Source organism: Cervus canadensis, chromosome 17, assembly GCF_019320065.1.
Source record: "Cervus canadensis isolate Bull #8, Minnesota chromosome 17, ASM1932006v1, whole genome shotgun sequence".
Taxonomy (NCBI): domain Eukaryota; kingdom Metazoa; phylum Chordata; class Mammalia; order Artiodactyla; family Cervidae; genus Cervus; species Cervus canadensis.
The window spans coordinates 46,462,282-46,479,718 of NC_057402.1; the positions used below are offsets into that span (position 1 = coordinate 46,462,282).

Sequence of the window (17,437 nt, forward strand, 5' to 3'; positions counted from 1 at the left end):
CTTGTGGGTTTTTGCTTTTTTCTTTTTTCTACTTGGGTTTTGAGCAAGAGAATTGGGAACAAAATGAAAGGGATGATGGGTTATTCTGGGACATGCTGGCTCAAAGTCAGGCCTCTGAATAAGGCCTTAGACTTTGGGGGGCTCCCAAACAGCCCCGCTTTGGGTCCAGCCTACTAGATCTCTGGGCCAAAGCGGTAGCTCTGCCTGGCTGAGACAGGGAGAAGGAAGCTTTGAAGTCAGTAATTCAAGGTCACTTTGCTGGCCCAGCTCCATCTGGCAATGTTGACTCTGAGGCAATGAAGGGGAGAGCTGGGAACACAGGGCAGAAAGAGATGGCTAGCACTGGAGGGAGCTGGTGTAACTGGGAAAGTGGGGGGCTGGCCTCAGATGTTTCTAAATAAAACCCAGCCCCAGCTGAGACTTTGATTGTTTATTGCCGAACCAACCAGTACTGTCTTTCCTATGAAAGCAGGCTAAAACGCGCCTGGTAGATTATTCAGCCAGGTTACTTGAGTACTGCCTGATAAGCATCGGTGGTTGTACAGGGTGTGTCCCAAGGCTTTAACATATGTTTTTTCACCCAAGTCTTCTAGCAGCCTTGTTACTGTTATCGTTCCCCTCTCGGAAGGGAGGGTACAGACTCTGGCAACGCTGAATGACTTCGAGGACTAGCAGCTTGAACTGCTGAAGCAGTGGGACTCCAGTTCTTGAGTCGGGTCAGTCTACCTAACGCGTAGGAGGATCTGAGAGCGAATCCGAGAAGACCCGAGGTGGCCACGGTCTTAGTTCCAGAACGCGGAACCCGCACTGGTTAATGCGCCCGGAAATTTCAGCCCAGCCAATGCGAAGGATGCAGTTGTTTGTTCAGATTTGCCTTTTTGGGCTTAAGCTGATGCGTCAGCAATTGACACTCTGGTTTAAATAGGGCATCCTGGAGTGAGAGTTTTTCCTCGCTAACGGCTCCCCCAATCCTCCAGCTCCCATCCCCTGCTCCCGGGTGCCAGTCGGTCTCGGCGTGTTCCAGAGTCTGGCCTTTACCCGTAGAGGGATCACGGTCTCACTCGCCCCTCGCTCCAGTGGAGCCGAGTCTCCTCCGGTGCCCAGCGAACCGCGCGCCGGGTGCGGGGGCGGAGCCTCGGCTGGTGCAGGGCCAGGGGAGGAGTCCACCGGCCTGACTCCGCCTCCTCCCGGTGAGGCCCAATAGGGTGGCGGCCCCGGCAGCCCCGCCCCGGCCCTGCCCGCGCGGCCCGCGCTTCTCAGGCCTCCGCAGCCCGCCGCCAGGCAGCCGCTAGCAACAGCCGGCGCTCGAATCTCGCCTACCCCAGTTCCTTCGCTCGCTCATCCGCCTGTCCGACCGCCCACCCGCTCTGGATGGCTGGTTACCTGCGGGTCGTACGCTCGCTCTGCAGAGCCTCTGGCTCCGGGTCGGCCTGGGCGCCAGCAGCCTTGACAGCCCCCAACTTGCAAGAGCAGCCGCGGCGCCACTGTGAGTGCCACGAGGAGGGTCCGGGCGGGGTGCGCGCCCGGCACCGCGACGTGGCGGCCTTCCGGGCGGGGACCAGCGAGCGCGACCCGGGACGCCCGCGGGCGGGGACGGCGGGGTAGGGCACACAAAGAGCCGGCGGACGGGGGCTTGCTCCCCTGCCGCACCTTCCAGGCCGTGCCAGTCGCAGGGGTGGGGACTTGAAGAAAGGTGGCAGCTGGTGGCCCGGGGCGATCTCGGCCCTTGCAGCCCTGAGTCCCCAGATTTTCCCGCAGAGAGTTCTGGGGGTATCCCGGGCTCGGGGGGTATCCTGTCCGTCCTGAGCTCCTGGAGGGAGACAAAGCAACCGAGTGGGTGCCGGAGCGCCTGGCCCGCTCCCCAGCGAGAGGGAGGGTCGCGGCGCGGTCCCTGATCAGACAAAGGAGCGGAGGGAGGAGGCAGCCACTTCCCCTTCCTTCTCACCCTGGGCGCTAGGTAATCCCTGCTCGCTGTCAGGCGCTTGTCAGCTATTTTTGGAGCCTTTTAGGCTACAGCTGGAGGAACGTCCTTTTTATTTTCGCTTTGTTTGGACGCCCCCATTCTCCTTGACGACGCACTTGAAGCTCCATCCTGGGGCCTGCCCTTGGCTTGACCGGCCTCTTCTCGCCAGCCGGCTCCCGCGCCACTCCTGGGCCCTGCCTAGCTCACCCGACCAGGAGACCTGGCAACCGAGCCAAAATGTCACTTTCCCAAATCGTGCGTCATAACTTCGGTGGTACCCTTAGTCCCCTGCTTCGGAGAGACGGCAGAAGTCTTTTTTTTTTTGTTCGGCCGTGCCAGGTCTTCGTTTCGGCATATGGGATCTAGTTCCCTTATCCGGGATTGAACTCGGGCCCCCTGTATTTGGAGCACGGAGTCTTAGCCACTGGACCACCTAGGAAGTCCCGAAACGACAGTAGTCTTGATAAGCAGGGCATAATAAGCAGGACGTAGCCTGAACTTCCATTACCAAGGCAGCCTTGCCCCTCTGACATTGGTCTGCCCCCTGCCTCTCCATCGCTGGCTGCAAAAGGCAGGGAACAATGTAGGTCTCTTGGCCCTGGCTACTGCCTGTTGCCATGGAAACCCCTCTCCTGACCTGGCCCGCAGCCCCTTGGAGTGAGGACAAGGGGGTGGGGCCCAGGCAACTTGGTCTTACTGCTGGAGTAGGTAATCTTTAACCTAGTGTGGAAGCAGCTGACCAGAACCTAGAAAGGCCCTGGCTCCCTCCCTCTCCTTTCAAGGAGAAAGGGGCATTTCTGTTTTTGTATACTCATGGAATTTGTCTTTAAGGAGCCAGCCCTGCAACTCAAGGTTCCATGTGTCCCCAGACCCCAGACAAAGTTTCCCATATGGCACGACCTTCAGCAAAATATGGCAGGAGTTAGATACATTCTCCACTTCTCCTTTTTATTTTTTCTTCTGCACATATGGTCAAAAAATTAAAAATAAATAAATTTTTAAAACCCCACATAAACAAGAAAACAGAGCCCCTTTGGGGGCCTGAATTTTGGTAACACATAAAAAGAGCAGCCAGTGGTAGGTCCTTTCAGAAGCCCCTAAGAGGGGTTTGGTTATTAATGAGGAGAAAGCCTGGTGTTTGAGTTGGATATGCATGCGACCGTACAGTTGTGACCTCTGCTAGCTTGTTACTTGGCAACGCTGCTGGAGACAGAATACTCGGCATTCCCCTTGATGACAAGAAAAGAATATGCTTTGGCTAAAATACTCCTGTGTTTTTGCTGCCGGGTAATTCACACACGTGTCTCTTTCTAGTTTTGCAACTCACAGGCCTCCTGCGACTGCTGGTGGTGGTTCTGATAAGTTAGCCTGGGGAAGTGAGGGTGGGCTCTTCTCAACCGCTCAGTGGGATCTTTATCTGGCCTTCCTTCTCTCTGCTTCTAGCCTGGGAACTTCTTAATTTCCTCACCCCCCTGTTCCTCAACTTTTCAGATCTCCGTGACCTGCTTCAGATCTTGGTGACTTGTTTGCCCTTTTAGGTTTCAGAGGAAATTATTTAACAGTTGTTCAACGTTGTGCAGACCTATCAGTAGTGTTCTTATGTGTTCTCCACTGAGCCTTGTTTCAGCTGCATCAGATAAGACCATAGCTACCCCATCAGATGTGGCGCTAGCGGTAAAGAAACCATCTGCCAATGCAGGAGACATAAGAGATGCAGATTGAGGCCCTGGATTGGGAAGATCCCCTGAGGAGGGCATGGCAACCCACTCCAGTATTCTTGCCTGGAGCATCCCATGGACAGAGGAACCTGGCATCTATGAGGTTGCTGAGAGTTGGACACACCGAAGCGACTTAGCATGCATGTACCCCATCAGGGGTGTTTTGGGTGGTCTGCCAATGCAGGAGACATAAGAGATGCAGATTGAGGCCCTGGATTGGGAAGATCCCCTGAGGAGGGCATGGCAACCCACTCCAGTATTCTTGCCTGGAGCATCCCATGGACAGAGGAACCTGGCATCTATGAGGTTGCTGAGAGTTGGACACACCGAAGCGACTTAGCATGCATGTACCCCATCAGGGGTGTTTTGGGTGGTCATGTTTCGGCCCTGTAGGTTTTGAAGAAAAACTTCTGGAAGGGCCTGGGGCCTGCCCCCCAGATCCTTTATGGAAAGCTGTGGCCTCTTTTACTGATTCCAGGATGGGGTGTTGGAAATTGCTCTCTGATTACTGGAAGTCAGCCTTGTGACTTGCTCTGGAGTTTACACTTCTGTAAACCCATGTTTAAAATGCCAACAGATGGCAAATATTAACACACGCTAAATAGTGAGTTACTCCAGCCCATTACCTGGCAGAGAGGCCACCCAAGTACACTTATGATGGTCTGGAGCCATTTCGTGGTGAGAACTCACTGGCCTCTGTGTGGTAGTGCATCCCGGGATGGGGGAGGAGATGGAGTAACTTTCTATCCAAAGAGTAGGTTATGACAGGGCAGCCCTGACCAGACTGGATTGACCGTAGCTTGACATTCATTCATGGACTTCAGCAAATATTGTGCTTCTACTATGTGCCAGGCACTGTGCCAGGGACACTCTGGGGACAGAGCTGGGCATAAGGGACAAAGATTTCTGTCCTTATGGAGCTTAAATTCTAATGTGAGGAAGGACAGTAGACAAGGTAGAAGTTGGCTAGTGTGATGTATGGTGACAAGAGCTAAGGAGAACAAATAAGGGAGAAAGATATGGGTGAAGTTTGGGTAGTGCTGCCAGATAAGACCCCAGTGAATGAAGGATAGCAAGGCCCCTGCATATGACCTAGTTCTGTTCGGAGAGTACGTTCCTAAGACCCATTTGTTCGTAAGTCCAACAAAGTTAGCTTAGGTACCCAGCTAACACAATGGGCTATTTAGTACTGTATTGTAATAGGTTTATAATACTTTTCACATAAATAGCCCATAAAAAAGAAAAACATTGTTAATCGTACAGAACAGTGCCTTGAAAAGTACAGGAGTACAGTACAACGCTGGCATACAGGTGCTGGCATCGAGTGAACAGGCCGGAAGAGTTACTGACTGGAGGCGGGAGATGGTAGAGCGGAGGGGCCGTCAGCAACAGGAGACGGAGGGCAAGCTGCAGCGTCACTCGCGCCTGATGCTGGTGGCATGGATTCCGGTTCCTTCTGGACCCAGATGCATGTTCGCATCTTTGAAAGTTTGCATCTTGAAGGTTCATACGTAGGGGACTTCCTGTTCTGAGGGAATAAGGGAATGAATACAGGCCATTTAGTGTTCAGGGGAAGAGGGAATGTCGATGCCAACGCCGTGATGCAGGAGGGCACCTTTGCTTGTTGGAGAAGCAGAAAGTCAGGCTGGCTCAGAGTGCGTGATGGGAGATGAGGTCAGGCTGTGGGTGTTGGGGGTGGGGCCTGTAGGTCATTTTGGAGGATTTTGGCCTTTTCTGAGTGAAAGAGGAGGCTTTTCAGGGCTTTGAGAGGAGTGTAACTTGATTTACATTTTAACAGGAGCGTTGCTAGCATCTGGGACCTGGTAGGAGGGCGGCTTGGACCTTGGTGGCGGTTGGATTCTGGTCTTATTTTGTAGGAAGAGCCAGTAGAATGTTTGTGATGGTTTGGACGTGGATGCCAGGGAAAGGGAGACGTGAAGAATGACACCAAAGAAAATGCTGGAGCCTCTTCTGGAATTGCTGCCCTGCCTTCTTGAACCCTCAGGAATTGGGGGCTTCCCCCCACATTCTACTAGGTCTCTCTGCTGACAGGAGTGTGGGTGGGAATGTGGTGAAACCAGTTACATAGACAGAGGGCGGCGAGGGGGTGCCCGTCTTGGAAGTGCCCTTTAGCCCGGAAGCTAGATCTCTTTACTCGAGAAGCAAGAAGATCCTGAAACCGGGGCTGGGTCTTGAAATCCTTACTCCATGTTCCCCGGCTGGGGAGCTGGCCTAACGGACCTCTTGGGACTGGTGTAATTCCATCCCACACTCGGCCCAAGGGGACAGTGTTTGTGCAGCAGGTCGTCAGAAGATTTCATGGTGACTGTTACTTGGATTTCAGGTCACCTGTCACCACCTGTCTCCCAGAGAGAGGCAGATGGTGGGGTTGTCTCCACCATAGTGGCTAAACAATAGGCAAGCTTTCAAACTCCGATGACTTGGGGTGCTCTGGAGGGCATGTGGCAGGGCTGGGGTGGAGGGTGAGGCTGACCTCTATCAGCCTGTCCTTCATCCTTCCTGTGGGCGAGCAGGGGCTCAGTGGGATGAAGTGACTCCTTCTTTAAGAGGGACTGGATTTTTATGTATAATCTTCTGTTGTTTTTTTTTAATTTCTTATTTTTTATGGTGGTAAAACCGCATAACAAAAACTTCCACCTTAACCATTTTTATATGTGCAGTTCAGCAGAGTAAAATACATTCACCTTGTTGTTCAGCAGTTTCCACAGCTTTTTCATCTTGCAAAACTGAAACTCGGTACCCATTAAACAACTCTGCTTCCGTTCCTCCCCCCAGCCCCTGGTAACCACCATTCTACTTTCTGTTTCTGTAATTCTGACCACTCTAGGTACCTCATATAAGTAGAATTGGACAATATTTGTGTTTTGTGTGACTGTCTTGTTTCACTTAGCAGAATTCCTCAAGTTTTTTCCATGTTTAACACATGTCAGCATTCCTTCCTTTTTAAGGCTGAATAGGCTTTCATTGTCTGTATATAGCACATTTTAAAAAATATTCAGATTAAAATGTATTGTTCTTCTGAGTCAGGTATAGGAATTGTGAAAAGGTTAGGTGATATAGTTATTAAATCCTTACATACTTAATACTGTTTCTAATTTATTATGAGTTACTTCCCAAAAATGTTAGTCACAGCTGGATTGAAAAAGTATTTGAGTAATACATAAAGTTTCCATAGGAGCAGGCATTTGTCATATACTTATGGAGAATTGTTGTAGGAGTTACAGTTTATGAGGTCCCCAGTTTGACTTAATGGGTTAAATAAGTCTCTGTTACTAGCTGCATTGTAATTTCCAAAAGTAATAATGCATGTAATTAGAAATAAAATAAAAACTTTTTTTTTTAACTTTTTATTTTGTATTGGGATATAGCTGATTGACAGTGTTGTTTAGATTCCACATATAAGGGATGTCATATGATGTTTTTCTTTCTCTGTCTGACTTGCTTCACTCAGTATGACACTGTGTAGGTACATCCATGTTGCTGCAAAAGGTATTCTTTCATTCTTTTTAATGGCTGAGTAACATTCCACTGTATATATGTACCACATCTTCTTTAGCCATTCCAATAGAGAAGCTTTTTAAATCAAAGATCTTCTCAAAAACAAGTATTTGGGAAAGGTGGTGATGTTATTTATATAAGTACACACATTGTAAGTCTGATCCAAAGGGAATTTACCTTTGTGGAATTTGAAACAAAAGAACAAGTGGCAAAGCCTATTGAGGTAGGGCCAGATCCATCCCTGAAACTTGGAAGCACATCCTTTTTTAGTTTGAAAGCAAGTACATCCATGTTTAAGTGGTGTGGGGCCCAGTTTTGGAAAAAACTCAGAATCATGGACATAGTTTAACTTTTTGGTGGAATGTTTTTTCTTAAACATCCTGGATTAGTTTCCAAAAGGTTCTTTTTTCCTCTTGAATGTTCATATCACACTCTATTTCGCCATTCATCTGTTGATGGACACTTGGGTTGCTTCCACCTCTTGGCTATTGTGAATAACTCTATTGTGAACATGGTTATACGGATAACTTTTTGAGACCTGGCTTTTAGTTATTTAAAAAATGTTTTGAGGAACTGTCATACTGTTTCCCACTGTGGCCCCACCATTTTCCATTCTCACTAGCAATGTACACGGGTTCCAATTTCTTTATATCCTCATCAACACTTGCTACTCTGTGGCTTTTGTTTTTGTTTTGATAGTAGCTATCTTAAGGGGTGTGAGGTGGTATCTCATTGTGGTTTTGGTTTGCATTTCCCTAATGATTAGTGATGTTGAACATATTTTTATGAGCTTATTGACAGTTTTTTGAGACATAGCTATTCAAGTCCTTTGCCCCTTTATTAATCAGGTTTGTTGTTGCTGTTGAAAGGGCCTGTTTTTTAAGCCTTGGTCACCAAACAGCATTAAAAAAAAAAGAAAAAAAAAAAAAAAGACCCACTACAAAATGACCCACCCCACACACAAAATGAGCCTCTGCTGCTGTGGCCCACACCTCTGATCCCTGTTCCCAGCTCCTTTGGGCAGCTGCTTTGAGGAAGGCTGACACTTTGATAATAATGCCTCTTGCTCCCTCTGTTATCACTGGTGATAGTGATAGGGTTAGTCGCTCAGTCGTGTCCGACTCTTTGTGACCCCATGGACTGTAGCCCACCAAGCTCCTCTGTCCATGGGATTCTCCAGGCAAAAATACTGGAGTGGGTTGCCTTTCCCTTCTCCAGGGAATCTTCCCAACCCAGGGATCTAACCCAGGTCTCCTGCATGACAGGTGGATTCTTTACCATCTGAGTTGGTTTTCCTTTCCTCACTCTTTAAGGATAGGCACTGTTGTGTTGAGGTGTTCCAGGAAGGGCCATTTACTCTTGACACCTGGTTGTGAATAAGCGGGCCCTGTGGTCTCTGAGGGCTGCCTGTTGTGGTCTTGACATTGAACTCCCCCACTGAGGTGTGGTGTCCACAGGCTGCTGTGCCTGAAGCTCAGAGCTTGAGTGGAGCCCAGGCTGAGGCTGAAACCTTTAGGACTGGCCCCAAATGGACTTCTCTTTAGGGATTCTGATTACGGTAGCTTTAGTACGTTTAAAGGTCTTCCCCTGGTAGCTCAGTGGTGAAGATTCCACCTGCCAAGAAAGAGACATGGGTTCGATCCCTGGGTCAGGAAGATCCTCTGGAGAAGGAAATGGCAACCTGCTCCAGTATTTTTGCCTGGAGAATTCCATGCATGGACAAAGGAGCCTGGCAGGCAATAGTCCACAGGGTCCCAAAGTGTTGGACACGACTGAGCGACTGAACAACAAGTACATTAAAAGAAATTGATTGGCTCTCATCACATTGACTCATAGAAGATGCATCTGAAAATTAAGCGAGCTAGCTCTACAACAGCCCAACAGGTCCAACAGGTTTCTGCAGGGCCACCCCTGCTTTAGACCAGACATATGCTGAAGGTCCAAAGTCCCCACTGCACCTTGGGAGGAGCTGGAGCAGTGCTAGCCGTTCCCTGGGGGAAGAAATATTTGGAGCCTGTGTTTGCTTTCTGCTTCTCTCCATCTGGCCCACAGGGGCATCCAGAAGCTATGCTTGAGCCAAGGCCCTGGGATCTATCCTGACCCTGACACAAGCCATGCTCCCTGGGTCTCATTTTTCTTCCTTTTTAGATTAAAAAAAAAATCTGTTTGCACATCTTTGGAGAGTGAGTCATCCGGCTGCACATAATTTACGTGCTGCTTCTGCAGGAGGGGGAGTGAACGCTGGGCAGTGGGACCTGGCTGACACTCCTCCCTGCGGGGTGAAGGGTGGGTCTGGCCAGGAGAAAGGCTCTCCTGCCAACCTCTTCTCACGGCTGTGATATGCTGTGATATGATGTGTCTGGTTCTAGATGCCGACAAGAGGATCAAGGTGGCGAAGCCAGTGGTGGAGATGGACGGTGATGAGATGACCCGTATTATCTGGCAGTTCATCAAGGAAAAGGTAGATCCGTCCCAAAGTGGGCAGCCTTGCACGTGGCCGGCCGGGCTCAGTGATCAGTCCCAGCTCCCGTCTTCTGAGCCCTGCTTCAGGTCCCCGGGGTTCACCCATCACCCTGGTGGGCAGGAGCACCCTGTTTGTCTCCTTCCGCCCACTCTTCTGTCATGTCCAGACCACTCATGGGCCTTGTTATTTTATTTGTTTTTTAAGTATTTATTTGTTTGGCTGCATTGGGTCTTAGTTGTGGCTCTCGGGCTCAGTTCCACAGCACGTGGGATCTTATTTCCCAGACCAGGGATTGAACCCACATCCTCTGCATTGGAAGGCAGGTTCTCAACCACTGGATCATTGGGGGAGTCTCTGCTCTTATTATTTTTTAAAATACTTATTTATTTGGCTGTATCAGGTCTTCACTGTATCAAGGGGGAATTTTTTGTTTCAGGCTATGGACTTTAGCTGTGGTGCAGGCTCAATAGTTGTGGTGTGTGGACTTAGATCAGGGACGGTACTGTCCTCAGTCATCTGTGTCTTTTACCAAGGTTAAAGCATTTTAAAGAATGTGATTAAACCTAATCACATATCATGTCTTTTTTTTTGGCTGAATTAAGCTTTTGTTTTACTCTTCAGATTAATTAACACATATATACAGATACAGGAAATACAAGAAACACCCTGGAGGAATTCAGTCTGTGTTGCAGAGTGAATATTTATCTCCTTTCAGAGAGCTGGCACAGGTTGACTTACCCTTCAGGAGTTTCTTCTTTGTTTTTAATTTATTTTTTATTGAAGTACAGTTGAGTATGTTGTCTTGATCCCCTGCATTCCAATGCACTCCCTTGAGGAAGTGAAAGATGAACAGGGATCATGAACCTTCCCTTAGCGGTCCAGGGATGTTATCGTGAGTTGTGGCGTGGTGTCTGTTGGGAACTGTGATGTGTTTGAGCCACCACTGCAGGTGGTTCCCAGGGTGGCTGCTTGACTTCTCCAGAGTCTCAGTGGGCTGGGTCTGCCCGGCGGAACACACGGTCCATGTGAAGACCCATGTGTGTCTGTCCCCAAGAACAAGGTTGAGAATGGCCACTTCTGAATGGGGAAGGAGAGGGAACCCACTATTGGGAGAACTCTAGATGTGTTTGGAGTGGGGTTTGGCTGAGTTGATGGGCCACCATGGGGGATTGGTGGTGTTTTATGTGGTCCACGCTGGGGAAGAGCCCTCCAAGGGGCTGCAGCCTGGTCTGCCAGCCTCTCTGCAGAGCCCCAGCCTCCTGCCGGCTTTGGCCAGCCCTCTGATGTCTTTGCTCTTCCCTTCCTGGACGGGGTGTCCCCACGTGCCCCTGATTCCCGTCACTCTGGGCTGATGCCTGGCCCCGGCCGTCTGTCTCTAGCTCATCCTGCCCCACGTGGACGTCCAGCTCAAGTATTTCGACCTGGGGCTCCCGAACCGTGACCAGACCAATGATCAGGTCACCATCGACTCCGCGTTGGCCACCCAGAAGTACAGTGTGGCTGTGAAGTGTGCCACCATCACCCCCGACGAGGCCCGTGTGGAAGGTGTGAGGGGGTAGGGGTGGGGCGGCTGGGACAGTGGGGGTTGGGACAAGGAATTAGAGCGTCACCGTCTTAGTAATTTAGGCTGAACCTGGTGGGTGGGGCTGGAACCACAGCCTCTGGACTGAGGCTGTGTGTTGCTAGGTCCATCAGACTGAGCTCCATCCTAGTGTGAAGTGGCAGTGATAACGGCTGACAGGGCACTTACCATGTGCCAGCCACTCTTCTGGGCACTTTACACATAACATGCATTTAAGTCTCACAACAACCCAAAAGGCCAGGTGTTTTATCAACAGTGCCGTTTTATGGGCACTTGCTTGAGGTGGCACGGCTGGATCTTGAAGCTAAGAAATCTGATTCAGGAGTGCCCATGGCCACTCTTGACTCTGCTGCTTCCCCGGGGTGGTTTTAGGAGCCCCCTTCTAGCTATATTCTTGCTTAGGGTTCAGATCCTGGTCGGAAGGTGGGGGCTGCAGTGGGGCCACTTCATCTTTGTCCTCATAGAGTTCAAGCTGAAGAAGATGTGGAAGAGCCCCAATGGAACCATCCGGAACATCCTTGGGGGAACTGTCTTCCGGGAGCCCATCATCTGTAAGAACATCCCGCGTCTTGTCCCTGGCTGGACCAAGCCCATCACCATTGGCAGGCATGCCCACGGCGACCAGGTCGGCCCCAGTGGGAGTGGGGCTCCAAGGGCCTGGGACACCCCGCCCCTAGCTGGACCCCTGGGCCTGAGCCATCTTCTCTTCTCTGCAGTACAAGGCCACAGACTTTGTGGTTGACCGGGCTGGCACATTCAAGGTGGTCTTCACCCCGAAAGATGGCAGCGGCCCTAAGGAATGGGAGGTGTACAACTTTCCCGCTGGTGGCGTGGGCATGGGCATGTACAACACGGATGAGGTGAGCAGTAGCTCCTGGGCTCCCTCCCCCGCCTATGTCTCTGTCTCTAGCCACATCGGGTTGGTGGTTCTGACTCTTCCTGTGTTGTTGGCCTGAAGGTCTGAGGCCTGAGAGCAAATGCATCTTTAAGTGTGTTTAGGGGGCCCTATGGTACGCCTAGCATCCTGTGCTCATTCTTGGGTGCGTCTTGGGGCATATTGGTTGTCAGCTCTTGGTTTACAGCAAACTGGGTAAGCGCTTCTTTCCCTCCCTACCCCCATTTCTTGGCTTTCCTTTCCTCTGTGGTTGGCCTCATTCTTAGGCTGTGAAGAAATGGCTAACACTGACTCCGGGCTTATCACTGTCAGCCTGGCTATCCTAGCAGAAAAGAGCCTTTTTGGCTCCTGGTTCCGGCAAAAGTAGATGGCCTGGGTCACATGGCCCTCTCCCAGCCAATCATGAAGGCTCGGGACACAGAAGAGACAAGCAGGTGGGCTGAGGCCATGGCCCCACCCTAGCCATATGGTTTAAAGAAATGGGGAAGGTGGTAGCTTTCCCAAGTAAAGCTGGGTGTCTGCTTCCTCCCAGTAATTGGGAGTAGGGTGCTGGGCTAGCAGCAACAGCAGATGCTCACTCCAGGAAAAGAAAAAGTGAAAGTGTTAGTCGCTCAGTCGTGTCTGACTCTCCATGTCTGTAGCCTGCCAGGGTCCTCTGTCCATGGAATCCTCACTGCAGAGGGGCTGGGTGAACCCTGACTGCCTGGGTCAAGTGCGGGGAGGGGAATGTGGTTCCCAAGGCTGGGCCTGCCCTGGGGGACCGCTCCAGGGACCTCTCTCTCCCTGCAGTCCATCTCAGGTTTTGCACACAGCTGCTTCCAGTATGCCATCCAGAAGAAGTGGCCGCTTTACATGAGCACGAAGAACACCATCCTGAAAGCCTACGACGGGCGCTTCAAGGACATCTTCCAGGCCATCTTTGAGAAGTAATGGCTTCTCCCTTTACTGTTTCCCAGGGAGTCCATGACCCTCCTTCCTGGTCCCCTCAGCCCTTACCCACCCGGGGAGGCTGTCCCAGTGTGTCTTTCTTGGCCCTGAGACTCACGGAGGGATTCCTCAACCTGTCAGCCTCCTGCCCTCTTCTCACACAAGCCCCTTTGCTCCCAGGCACTATAAGACTGAGTTCGACAAACATAAGATCTGGTATGAGCACCGGCTCATTGATGACATGGTGGCTCAGGTCCTCAAGTCTTCGGGCGGCTTTGTGTGGGCCTGCAAGAACTATGACGGAGACGTGCAGTCGGACATCCTGGCCCAGGGTACGCTTCCCACGGGGATGGAGGGTGGACCGTCGGTTTTTCCTTGCTGGAAGAGAGGGTGGGCCGGGAGGGGGGTGGGCGCTGGTTTGCACATCCTTTTGGGAGGAAACTGCTCCAGTGGAGCAGCAGGACTGGGGCTTGCCTGCTCATCACAGGATCTGCTGTAGACACATGGACCAGGGGCTTTCTGGTGTCTGAGTGAGGAAGGGTCATCTGTTATGTTTGGACTGGGGTATCGCTAAGGCTGCCGTTCCAGAGGAAGTAGTACCCAGCAATTTACATCCTAAAGGCCAGGCTTCTTAGCCCTGAGGTTGTTCCCATCCATGAAAGGACCTATCCATGCAAGAGATGTTCCTGTCCATGCAGGAGACTCAAGAGACATGGGTTCAATCCCTGGGTTGGGAAGATCCCCTGGAGAAGGGCATGGCAGCCCACTCCAGTATTCTTGCCTAGAGAATCCCATGGAGAGAGGAGCCTGGTGGGCTACAGTCCATGGGGTCACAAGGAGTCAGACACGGCTGAAGTGACTTAGCACAGCACAGCACATGGAAAGGCCAGGTGACTCTGCTTGGCTCCAGATTTGGACGAGGTTTGGCTCTAGTAGGAAGACGGGAGTAAGTATTCAGTTGACCGAAAAGTTTGTTCAGGTTTTTCTGTAACATTTTTGGCCAAGTTTTTAGCCAAGCCAGTACAACCAGATGCTCTTTAAATTGCAAAGAATTTGTTTTGCACAGTAAACCTTTCGGATATCAGAGAATATTGGGGGATGATGGCAGACCCCCCAGCCCTAAAGCATTCTAAAAGACAAGCTGAGTTGCAGCAGAAAGCCTGGGTGAAGCCGTTAGGGAGGAACAGAAAGAAATAACCCAGTTGTAATGGGAACGAGGGGCTTCCCAGGTCATTCAGTGGTAAACAATCTGCCTGCCAATGCAGGAGATGAGGGTTCGATCCCTGGTCCAAGAAGATCCTCTGGAGAATGAAATGGCAACTCACTTCAGTATTCTTGCCTGAGAATCCCATGGACAGAGGAGCCTGGTGGGCTACAGTTCATGGAGTCACAAACAGATACGACTGAGCACGCACACATGCATTCATCTTATTGGGACTGAGAGCAAGAAAGATAGTGGGAAGAGGCAACATGTATGCACAAGAAGTGGAAGAGAAACCAGGCTCTGTGAGAGAGGGGGGCGAGGTCTGGCTCCCATGAGGAAAAAGTGAAGCCCACGTCAGGCTGCAGTGAAAAGGCAGAGGGTACCCATGCTTCATAAAAACCGTTGACTTTATTTTGAAAGGTTCAGTGTGATCCTCTGACTGGAACAATTTCTATCTTGGATGGAAGGATGACAAGCCCTAGCACACAAGAGAAAGGCATGAAGTGTGTAAGAACTAGTGAGTGTGAAGGTCCCAGGTGAAAATGGAGAAGGGATCCCCCTTTCTCTGCCCCAACAGCAAAAATTCTTGGGCAAATAATTTCCCTCTAGAAGTTGCCCACTTTTTCTTTCTTGGGCATTTGCAGTTCTTATTATGGTGCTGTGGGTTGCTTTTGAAGTGCAGGAGATCTTGGCCCTAGTAAACGTTGACATCTGGATTTGAAAAAATTTGGAAGTAGATCACAAAGCTTTTTTAAAATTTTTAAACATTTATTGTTTATTTGACTGTGCCAGGTCTTTGTTGTGGCATACAGGATCTTTGATCTTTGTTGCTGCCCTTTGGGATCTTTACTTTCGTCATGTGGGATCTAGGTCTCTGACCGGGGATCGAACCTATGCCCCCTGCATTGTGAGTGATGAGTTTTATCCACTGGACCACCAGGAAAGTCCCAAATTGTAAAACTTTCAAGTGGCCTAAAAGAGCAGAGAGCTTCCTGGGTGGCTCAAACAGTAAAGAATCTCCTGCAACTTGGAAGACCTAGGTTTGATCCCTGGGTTGGCAAGATCCCCTGGAGGAGGGCATGGCAACCCATTCCAGTATTCTTGCCTGGAGAATTCCATGGACAGAGGAGCCTGGCAGGCTACAGCCTGTGGGGTTGCGAAGAGTCAGACACGACTGAGTGACTAACACCCACATACTCAAAAGAGCAGATCAAGTGATGACTGTAAAATAGCTGGCCACAGGCTTTATTCTTCCTGCTTGAATGAGCCTCTTGGTCACCTGCCAGGGTGGGTGGGTAGAACTTTGGCGGGGGTGGGGATGGGCTTGTGCCCTGGGGGGCCATAGATTCTGGGGCACCTGGAGGTAGGGGATGTGGATGTATGCCAGCAGGCAGATGAGAACCACCTCTGAGTGCCACCTGTCCTGTGCTGGGCCCTGGAGACCCAGCACAAGTGCCTGAGGAGAGGTGCTGGCACTTAGGAGGGTCTTCCTGCTCTCCAGGCTTTGGCTCCCTTGGTCTGATGACGTCTGTGCTGGTCTGTCCGGATGGGAAGACCATTGAGGCTGAGGCTGCTCATGGCACGGTCACCCGCCACTATCGGGAGCACCAGAAGGTGAGTGCCAGGGCAGTGGCCGCGTGCCCGTCCATCCCCGGAGCCCGAGCCCGCTGGCCCTGAGGGCGGGGAGCATGGGCCTGGTCCTATCAGTCTAGAAGGGAGCAGCTGTGTCCAGGGGGCCTTTTCATTGGCTGCTTGGCTCTTCATCGCCCTGCGACCTCTTCCTCCAGGGCCGGCCGACCAGCACCAACCCCATCGCCAGCATCTTTGCATGGACGCGTGGCCTGGAACACCGGGGCAAGTTAGACGGGAACCAGGACCTCATCAGGTGAGTTGGTCCTGGGTAGGTTCTGGGCCCCGGCTCCACACAGCTGGGGTCTCACTCTGCCCTGTGCCCTGCAGGTTCGCCCAGACCCTGGAGAAGGTATGTGTCGAGACGGTGGAGAGCGGAGCCATGACCAAGGACCTGGCAGGCTGCATCCACGGCCTCAGCAAGTGAGTGGCGTGGGGTCCAGGCAGGGCTGGGCTTCCGGGGGCTCAGGGTCGGGTGGAACGTAGCCCAGAGTCCCTTGTAGAGGCTTCTTCCTAAGTCAGCTTGGCTGCCAGGGGACAGGACAGGTCCATGGCCCTGAGTGATGGCTGGGACTAGCCTCCCTACACCAGGCCCAGTGAATGGGTCCCTATCCCTAGGCCAGCTGCTCAGAACCTTCCAATCCCTTCCAATCTCTGCCGCAACTATCTCCCGGCTTCTCTCAGAAGAGCTTGTACTGAGCTGCCTGTTGTAACCCGGAAAAGCAAAGCCAGGCCTCGATGGGTTCCTACTGAGTTTGCCATGGCCCCCTCCCCCCCTTTTTTTGCCCACACCATGCTGCATGTAGGATCTTAGCTCCCCGACCAGGGGTCGAACCTGTGCCCCCTGCAGTGGAAGTGCAGATTCTTAACCACTGCACCACCAGGGAAGTCCCGTTGTGGCCTTTTGACAGAGGGCTCCAGGTAGTAGCCTCTGGCCTGTAGCCCTCCCCACAACTGCACGAGAGGCCTACTGTCTGGATGCTGCCCTGGACGGGGCGGGGTGAGGCGGGTTCTGCCAGAACCACCCTCACATGCACGTGCTCTCTCGACAGTGTGAAGCTGAACGAGCACTTCCTGAACACCTCGGACTTCCTGGACACCATCAAGAGCAACCTGGACAAAGCTCTGGGCCAGCAGTAGCGGGCCAGGGATGCTGCCAGCTGCCAAGCTGGCCGGGCCGGAGGCGAGCGGGCAGCCAGGGGTCCCCCTGCCCCCCCGACCGACACGCCCCGCGGCGGAGGGTGAGCCTCTTAGTCCCTGTTAGGAGGCCTTTCTAGGGGACTTTCTTTTTTATAAGCAAGAAGTTTTTAAAAGTATCTGTGTGTTTCCCCTCATGGTGACATGAGGCAGGAACAGTGTGTTTTACCTCAGCCAGTGGTATGTTTTGCATACTGTAATTTATATTGCCCTCGGAACACATGGTGCCATATTTAGCTACTAAAAAGTTCTTCACAAAACAGGTCTGCTGTGTTTGTCCCTGAGGGGAAGGAGGCAGCCAGGGCTTAAGAGGCAGAGGCCTTCAAAGGGCTGGTGGAT

The 17,437-nt window shown here is 51.6% G+C and overlaps 1 protein-coding gene across 1 annotated transcript; it reads left to right on the forward strand.

Moving 5' to 3' along the window:
• The first annotated feature begins 1,230 nt into the window (after nucleotides 1-1,230).
• IDH2 (isocitrate dehydrogenase (NADP(+)) 2) lies at nucleotides 1,231-17,358 on the forward strand. The gene is made up of 11 exons (XM_043434632.1): nucleotides 1,231-1,486; nucleotides 9,570-9,661; nucleotides 11,044-11,209; nucleotides 11,711-11,871; nucleotides 11,963-12,106; nucleotides 12,931-13,067; nucleotides 13,249-13,400; nucleotides 15,774-15,886; nucleotides 16,060-16,157; nucleotides 16,232-16,324; nucleotides 16,954-17,358. Exons 1-11 carry the CDS (start codon nucleotides 1,372-1,374, stop codon nucleotides 17,039-17,041), a joined length of 1,359 nt encoding a protein of 452 aa, XP_043290567.1. The 5' UTR covers nucleotides 1,231-1,371; the 3' UTR covers nucleotides 17,042-17,358.
• The last annotated feature ends 79 nt before the right edge of the window (nucleotides 17,359-17,437 follow it).